The sequence below is a fragment of the Propithecus coquereli genome, unplaced genomic scaffold, assembly GCF_000956105.1.
Source record: "Propithecus coquereli isolate 6110/MARCELLA unplaced genomic scaffold, Pcoq_1.0 Scaffold44, whole genome shotgun sequence".
In the NCBI taxonomy this organism is placed as follows: domain Eukaryota; kingdom Metazoa; phylum Chordata; class Mammalia; order Primates; family Indriidae; genus Propithecus; species Propithecus coquereli.
This window is the reverse complement of record NW_012150174.1, coordinates 9,910,404-9,919,268: the sequence shown is the minus strand read 5'-3', so window position 1 is coordinate 9,919,268 and position 8,865 is coordinate 9,910,404. Positions and strand designations below refer to the sequence as shown.

At 46.1% G+C, this 8,865-nt stretch overlaps 1 protein-coding gene across 1 annotated transcript in view; it reads left to right on the top strand.

Moving 5' to 3' along the window:
• Window positions 1–6,355: 6,355 nt before the first annotated feature.
• The window catches only part of SWAP70 (SWAP switching B-cell complex 70kDa subunit), a 70,310-nt gene continuing 67,800 nt past the window's right edge, over window positions 6,356–8,865 (top strand). Inside the window, exon 1 of the mRNA XM_012654433.1 lies at window positions 6,356–6,539. Coding sequence (XP_012509887.1) covers window positions 6,441–6,539 — 99 coding nt within the window. The 5' untranslated portion in view covers window positions 6,356–6,440. The remainder of the gene's footprint in view (window positions 6,540–8,865) is intronic.

Below are 8,865 nucleotides of genomic sequence, written 5' to 3'. Positions count from 1 at the left end.
AAAAAAAAAAAAAAAAGGACCTTGTAAGCTGACCTTTGAAAGACAAGCCATCAGGCCTACTATGTTAACTCTTAACTCTTTTTTGCATACTGGCAAACATGTAATGGTGATATAAGGATGGTAAACTACAATAAACACTCTCATTCAAAAAGGTGGAGCGAGGAAGGATGAGAGGCACATAGCAATTCTGAAATCCATCCAAGCACGTTTCTAGTTTCTTGACTAAAGCCCAGTCCTACTCCATGAAAGTGTTTCTTGGTGATTCTTGGCTCTTCCTTTTGAACTCTTGGCTCTGCATTTATTTATTCTTCCTTTTTCATAAGAAATAATAATCCAACCCTTCCCTTCCCTTCTCTTCCCTTCCCCTCCCTTCCCTTCCTTTCCCTTCCCCTTCTCTTCCTCTTCTCTTTTCTTTCTTTCTTTTTTTAGAGATAGGGTCTCACTCTGTCACCCAGGCTGGAGTACAGTGTCATGATCATAGTTCACTGTAACCTCAAACTCCTAGGCTCAAGCAATCCTCCTGCCTCTGCCTCCCAAGTAGCTAAGACTACACGTATGTGCCACCATGCCCAGCTAATTAAAAAAAATTTTTTTTTTTAGAAACAGAGTCTCACTATGTTGCCTAGGCTGTTGTGGAACTCCTGGACTCAAGAGATCCTCCTAGCCGAAGATGGGATGCGTCCAGGTGGAGGTCACGAGATTGTCTTAGCCAAAAATGGGATTATGGGATTAATTAGAACCTTTAAAAACTCTGTACTTCTGCTCAGAGGCAGAATGTCGGTACTTTGAGATGGGAGTCTGCCAACCTCCTCATTTGTCAGCAAATTAATAAACTCCTCTTTCCTTCTCAAAAAAAAAAAAAATGTGTTCTGATGTGGCCTTGGGGACAAGTGCCGACCTTTCAGTAACTCCTCTTTCCTTCTCAAAAAAAAAAAAAAAGAGAGAGAGAGAGAGAGAGAGAGTGATCCTTCTGCCTTGGCCTCCTAAAGTGCTGGGATTACAGGTATGAGCCACCACACCTGGCCCTCTTTTCATTTTGAGCCATCTCTGTTTCTTTCAGTCCAAGTTGATGGTGTTCTACCAATACAATTCTCTTAAAAACATGGGTTTTCTATTAATAGTATTGAGGTTCATGCTATTAGACAAAAGCCACACCCTAAAGTCTTTTAAAGACAGTCCTCTTTCTCTCTGTGATTTAGACTCAAGATACTCTTGAGATAGTGCTCTTAAAATTTCTAAAGCCTTTTGTCTAACTGGGAGTGTGCATGAAGCATGCCCTTCAATTTTACAGCTGTTTTTTGAGATTGGCCGGGAGCCGTGGCTCATGCCTGTAATCCTAACACTCTGGGAGGCCTAGGTGGGAGGATAGCTTGAGCTCAGGAGTTTGAGACCAGCCTGAGCAAGAGTGAGGCTCCGTCTCTACTAAAAATAGAAAAAATTAGCTGGGCATGGTGGTGCGTGCCTGTAGCCCCAGGTACTTGGGAGGCTGAGGCAGGAGGATTGCTTGAGCTCAGGAGTTTGAGGTTGCTGTGAGCTAGGCTGACACCATGGCACTACCGCCTGGGCAACAGAGTGAGACTCTGTCTCAAAAACAAAGCAAAACAAATTCTGAGGTTACTTGTACTCAGAGGCCATACTTTACTTGAAGTGTACTGGATTTATCTTGGCTATTAGGCCATCTCCTGCTGTGAGAATCTTTTGCTGGGAGAAACTATAGATTAGAAACAGGTTTACTTTTGAACCTAGTAAATCTTGGCTTTTTTATTTTCCCTCTAAATGTTACATGAAAATTAAACAATTCCTTCTTTAGTTCAACTCTCTTCTTATTTGGCAATTTCGACATTCTGATTGGAAATCTTCTTAGCTAAATCCACAAGATTAATAAGTGACCTTTCTATTTTTCATTAGATAACCTTTCTTTTCTTTTTGAAATTGGGTCTCACTATGTTGCCCAGACTGGCCTTGAACTCCTGGGATCAAGTGATCTTCCCACCTCAGCCTCCTGTGTAGCTGGGACTACAGGTGCATGCCACTATACCCACTACACTTTCTATTTTTTTATATTACCTCAGACCACAGTGTTGCCAAACTTTCTGTCACTATCATAATAGGGTCACCTTTTATCCAACTGTATTAGTTTGCTAGGGCTGTGTAACAAGGTACCACAAACTGGGTGGCTTAAACAACAGAAATTTATTGTCCAAGGTTAAGGTGTTGGCAGGTTCGGTTCCGTCTAAGGGATGTAAGGAGGAATCTGTCCCATCCTCTCTCCCTGATTCTGGTGGTTTTCTGGCAATATTTGGCATTTCTTGGATTCTAGACCCATCATCCTGATCTCTGCCTTCATGTTCACATGGAATTATTCCTGTGTACATTCGCGTTTATGTCCAAATTTTCTCACTTTATAAGGACACCGGTCGTATTGGATTAGGGCCCATCCTAATGAGCTCATTGTATAACAACTGGATTACCTCTGTAAGGACCCTATCTCCAAATAAGACCACATTCTGAGGTACTAGGGGTTAGGACTTCAACATATGAATTTTTTGGGGACACATGCTCATAACACCAACTTTCAATAACAGTTCCCTCACTGTCCTTCAAGGCTTCACCTGAGCACCCACCTCTGTCCAAACCCAATGGCACATGGTTTTTTCTAACTTTACCAATTTCAGTATCAGTTAGGGGCTGATCAGGGAAGGAGCACCATTATGGAATACAGGATTTATTGTAGGAATTAGATACAACACAATTGCAGAAGAAGCTAGGGAAGAAAAGGTCTGAAAGGAGATGGCTGATTGATGAGAAAAAAGTCACTAACCAGGGATCACAAAGGAAAGCTGGTGAGGAATTCTATGGAGGGCTGTTGCCTCTGCATCCAGTAATGGGCCTGAAATTGCTAGGTCATCAGGGCTAGCAGCCAGGAAGAAAAGATGGATTGAATTAGGGGAGAGTGAGGACACACTAGACTCCACAGAATTAACTGGAGCCCTCAGGGACAAAATGGAACTCACAGCCATCTCACACATGGATGAACATGTGATCTGTAGCATAAGCAAATGCCCTTACCATGGAACTACACATGTGCCTTATCCCAGGGCTTAGAGAAACTGAAATAGGAAATCTGTCGGGAGCTGGAGGAGCTGTGGGCCAGCTGATGCTCTGCACCAACAAAGCGTGTTATTGGACCAGTAACAACTGCATGATCTGCGGTGGCATCTGGTACCACACGTCAACTTTCAGAGCATGAGGACTGCTGCTTCACTTGCTCCTTCCAAATCTCACACAAATTTCTCCTGTGGCCAATTCTATCCTGGAACCATACTGGGAAGGGACATTTGGGGAACCAAATTCCAGTTTAGCTAAATTGACAAAGTACAAAACCACCACATGAGCCAAACATCAGTAGTTGTCAGATACCATGATACTATGTTTCACACATACTAGCCTCTCAGTTAAGCCTCATATCAGGTTTGTAAGATATTCAGCATCCCCATTTTGCATATGAGGAAATGAAGCCTCTTATTTACTTATAGGTGAATAAATGGGGAAACCTGGATTCTGCCTCACATCTGTGTGGTAGCCAACTACCAAGATGATCCCTAGTGATTCTTGCCTTTTGGTATTCATGCTCATGATCTTTTGTAGTTTCCCTGCCACATTAAATAGATTTGACCTGAGCAATGAAAAATGGTGGTGAATTTTTTTTTTTTTTTTTGAGACAGGGTCTTTCTTTGTTGCCTGGCTAGAATGCAGTAGTGCTATCATAGCTCACTATAACTTTGAGCTCTTGGGCTCAAATATCCTCCTGCCTCAGCCTCCTGAGTAGTTAGGACTACAAGTGCACACCACCATGCCTGGCTAACTTTTAAACTTTTTTGTAGAGACGGGAGTCTCATTTTATTGTCTAGGCTGGTCTTGAACTCCTGATCTCATGTGATCCTCTCCTGCCTGGGCCTCCCAAAGTGCTGGGATTACAGGTGTGAGCCACTGTACCTGGCTGTGAATGACTTTTGAGGCTGGATCATAAAAGATGTTTCAGCTTCCACCTTTCTCTTTCTTGAATCACTTGAAGGCCAGCTGCTGTGTTGTAAAGACATTCAAGCAGCCTGAGGGTAGGCCCGCATTAGGAGGAACTGAGGTCTTCTGTGAGCACCCAGTCCGCATGAATGAACCATCTTGAAAGTAGATTCTCCAGCACCAGCCTCCCCTTAGATGACTATAGCCCCATATTTTAACTGCCACCTTCCAAGAGACCTCAAGCCAGAACTATAAAGCTAAGTTGTTTCTAAATTACTGACTCACAGAAAATATGAGATAATATTTGTTTTAAGCTGCTAAATTTTGGGTTAATTGGTTACACAGCAATTAATAACTAATATAATATGTTAGATTCTAAAGCATGGCTCTTTTCATGACATCATGCTGCTTTAAAATTTGTTTGGATTGTGAGAATGGGGATTATGGAAAAGGAGGAATTTGGAAGTCCAGAATGTCCTCGTCATGTGATCAAAAAAGGCTTTGAAATATGTTTGGTGCTTTCAGATACTGAGAGAGAAGGAGTGTCATCTAGTGGTTAAGCTGAACCTTGAGAATTAGGAGAGTTTCTTTTTTGTCACTGTGCAGGGGAAGCTGAGTGGGTGTGAAGAAATTAGAAGTTAAACCATGCATTTTTGCTGACTGGTAGACTTGGGCTGGAATTGGGGAAGATAAATGATAGAAATGGACTGTAGTAGGACAAGATAAGTCCTGACAAATGGTGATGAAATGAAGCGGAACTCTCAGGGCTGCCACAGTGAGGGGCTGACATTCCCTTTGCTTCTGCCCCTTCCCTTCAATGGGGCCATCTTCTCCTCTGCCCCATCAGGTCTCCTTCTGACCTCAAACTCATTGAGGAAGCTCCTTCTTTTCCTACTCTTTCCAAACATCCCTTTCTTATGAAGATTTTTTCCTTTTTTCTTAAGGTATATATGTATGCATTAAGGAACATAAAGGCAAACAAAACCAAACTTTATTTGAGAACCACATCGTTTTGTAAACTCTTCATATTTATTCTTCTCTCCATATTGTCCAGATTTAGGCTAGGACTGGAGAGGAGATGCATGTGACTCCTTGGAGATTGGAGAAGAGATGCTTGGTGACTTAATCAGACCCGAATTAGCAATAGTCATTATCCTAGGATGCTAGAACTCTTCCAGAACATCTGGTGCAGCCAATGCTCATTTTATACATGGAAAATTTGAGCCCAAGGAGCTCAATGACCATTGTGAACAGACATTAATTGAACAGCTACGATCAGGAGGACACTCTTCTAGGTTTGCATAAGTTCTTTTATTAAATACACGGCCTAACCCTTTTTTTTGAGACAGAGTCTCACTCTGTCGCTAAGCCTGGAGTGTAGTGGCTCCATCAGAGCTCACTGCAGCTTCAAACTCCTGAGTTCAAGCGATCCTCCTGCCTCAGCCTCCCCAGTAGCTAGGTCTACAGGCTTCTGGCACCACAACCAGCTAATTTAAAATTTTTTTTTTTTTGTAGAGATGGGGTCTTGCCATGTTGCCCAGGCTGCTCTCCAACTCCTGGCCTCAAATCATACTCTTGCCTCAGTTTTGCAAAGTGCTGGGATTACAGGTGTGAGCCACTGCGCCTGGCCTGGCTCACCCACTCTTATTAGTTAGATGGTGGAGTCATTTGCTGAGTTCTTTCCCTCCCTTATCTCCTGTTATACAAGGACAGAAACACCAGGGACAGAAGCATTCCCCCGGTCAAACCCTTCATAAGATGTGAACTGACCCTCAAGAGCTGCGGTTAGAACGAAAAGGTTGCCGGACCCTCTGATTTCTAACTCACCTCAACCTCGTCTCTGTGCTGTCAATAAACGTTTGCAAAATGAACGCACCAACTTCCCTCAGAGGTCCTCCCTGGTTCCCCCAACCCCGCATTTTCCTCACTTGGGACTGCCCTAGCATTTGAGCCCCACTAAGGGGACTTTTTCGGGTCTTGTTCGGCCTCCTCAGACAGTGAATCCGTCCTCAGGGCAGGACCAGGACTCCCTTTTTCACTGCGGGACGCCGGCTGGAGCTAAGCAGGCTGCTTACCCCGTCTCTCATGTTTTTTTCTCGGGATGGGGGGCATTGGTTTCGGGTGTACAAGAGCACCAAAAATGGCCTGAGCTGGTCTGGGAAACGTTAGGGGGATTCGGAATGGTGTTTACTGTCCTGCCCAGGGCAGAAGTCTAAGCATTCCCACCAGCAGGAGCAACCGGACCTGTGGACCTGCGCTCCAGCTAGAGAGCGCGCGGCTCCAGGCAGGCGCCGGAGGGGGGGCGGGGCCTTGAGGGGGCGGGGCTGCCGAGGTCAGGTGACCTCGCGGCTGGCGGTGGCGGCGCAGGCTGAGGGGCGGCGGAGGCGCTGAGGGGCAGTCGGGGCAGCAGAGCCACGGCCATGGGGGGCTTGAAGGACGAGCTGCTCAAGGCCATCTGGCACGCTTTCACCGCGCTCGACCTGGACCACAGCGGCAAGGTCTCCAAGTCTCAGCTCAAGGTGGGCGCCCCCCGTCCGGGCCCCTAGCCCGGCCCTTGCCGGCGCGCTCTCCACTTCCCCTGAGTGGAAGCCGGACCCGCGGGCCGTGACCGCAGCGGGGGGGCGGGCCGAGTCGTATTGCGGCCGGAGGCCTGCTTGGGGTGGAGGGTGCAGAGACCGGGATTTGGTGTTTTCTGCTTTCCTCTTGCCTTCGGGCTGTGCCCTCAGGCGGGTGTGTTAGTTCCCGCGGGTCGGGGGGTGAGTGGAGCGAGGAAGGCCGGGGCGGGGTATGTGAGCGGCGAGTGTGGTTCCCTGTTGGCGCCGGGGGCCCAGAAAGTTTTGAACTCTAAGGGGGCAGTGGGAGGCTCCTTTAGACGACCTTCCCAGATTTCCCTCGGAGAGAGGAAGGGACTTGCCCAAGCTCACTGGGCAGAGTCTTCTCCAGCCCACGTCCCCACACCGGGGCCCTCGTCAAAACATCCCCCTGCAACTGAGGAGCCAGGGCAGGTCAGAGGAGGGAGAAATGCCCCAGAGCCCGGCTTCCAGCGTCCTCCGCCTCTGAGTGGCTTTGGCGGTGAGGCATGCTTTCTGACTCGAGAAAACCTCCCCGCCCAGCGTCTTCACGTCTGGAACTAGTCGAGAGGGTGAGCAATGTCCCACAGGGACCTTAGTTCCGGGTGAGGAGCACTGATCTTTCTGGCACCCTGCAAAGGCGAGTGCTTTGCAGAGTCGTTATTGTGACTGCCAAAGATCCCATCACTAAGTGAGAGTATAAGGTACAAATAAAGTGATGCTTGCAAATTGAGTAACCCCGAGCAGGGAAAGTGGCACTTAGCCAGGAGAAATTGGCAACTTCTTGAAAGTATAAAATATAGGAACAGGCGAGAAGAGCCAGTCACAGGCATTTTCAAATGTACACATTTTGGATCTGAATGTCTGGTTTTCGCTAAGAAAACCCTTCTGGGAAGGAATTTCTGAAGATTGGGTTTGCTTTGTACATATGAAGGTTCTTGTGAGTAGTGGCTTTTATGCCAGTAGGATTTAGCTTTCTCCCTTGTCTTCTTTTTTCCCTCCTCTCTTTTTCTTATTCATAGACTCATAGTTTCTAAGAGTCCATGGAGATCATCCACTGAATTTTTATTTTACTTTATGTTAAGAAATTAACAAAGTAAAATCGACTTTTTTGGTCTACAGTTCTATGAGTTTTAACACATGTATAGATTCATATAACTACCACCACAACCAGGGTTTCCTCAGTTCCCTTATCCCAAAAGGCTCCCTCTTGCTGCCGTACCTTCCCCCCACCCCTGACTGCTGGCAACCATTGATCTGTTCTAATTGCTATAGTTTTGGCTTTTCCACAGTGCCATATAAATGGAGTTATATAGTATGTAGCAGTTTGAAATTGGTCATTTTTTTTTTTTTTTTGAGACAGAGTCTTGCTCTGTTGCCTGGGCTAGAGTGCAGTGTGGCTTCTGCCTAGCTCACAGCAGCCTCAAACTCCTGGGCTCATGCAATCCTTCTGCCTCAGCCTCCCAAGTAGCTGGGACTACAGGCATGTGCCACCATGCCTGGCTAATTTTTTCTGTATATTTTTAGTTGTCCAGCTAATTTCTTTCTATTTTTAGTAGAGATGGGGTCTCAATCTTGCTCAGGCTGGTCTTGAACTCCTGACCTTGAGTGATCCTCCTGCCTCAGCCTCCCGGAGTGCTAGGATTACAGGCGTGAGCCACCACACCCGGCTGAAATTGGTCATTTTTACTCAGCATTAAGCCTTAGAAATTCATCTATCTTCTGTGTACCAATAACTTTTTTATTGCTAAATAATATTCCATTGTATAGACATGCCATGGTTTTGTCTGTTCACCCTTGAAGATTTGTTTATTTCTAGTTTTGGGGGATTATGAATAGAGCTGCATTTTACTTTTTACTGTTTTTACTTTTAACTTACCTATACCACTTTATTTAAAGTGGTTTTGTTATAGATAGCACAGAGCTGGGTCTTCTTTTTTTTTTGACACAGGGTCTCACTCCGATGCCCTGGCTAGAGTACAGTGGTGTCATCATAGTTCACTGCAACCTCAAACTGCTGGACTCAAGCGATCCTCCTGCCTCAGCCTCCTGAGTAACTGGGACTACAGGCATGTGCTGCCACGCCTGGCTTACTTTTTCTAGTTTTAGTACAGACAGTCTCGCTATTGCTCAGGCTGGTCTTGAACTGCTGAGCTCAAGCCATTCTCCCTTCTTGGTCTCCCAGAGTGCTAGATTACAGGCGTGGGCCACGGCACCAGCTGTCCAGAGTTTGCTTGACAGCGTGCCTGGCAGGAGGTGTTAAATCCCAGTTTGT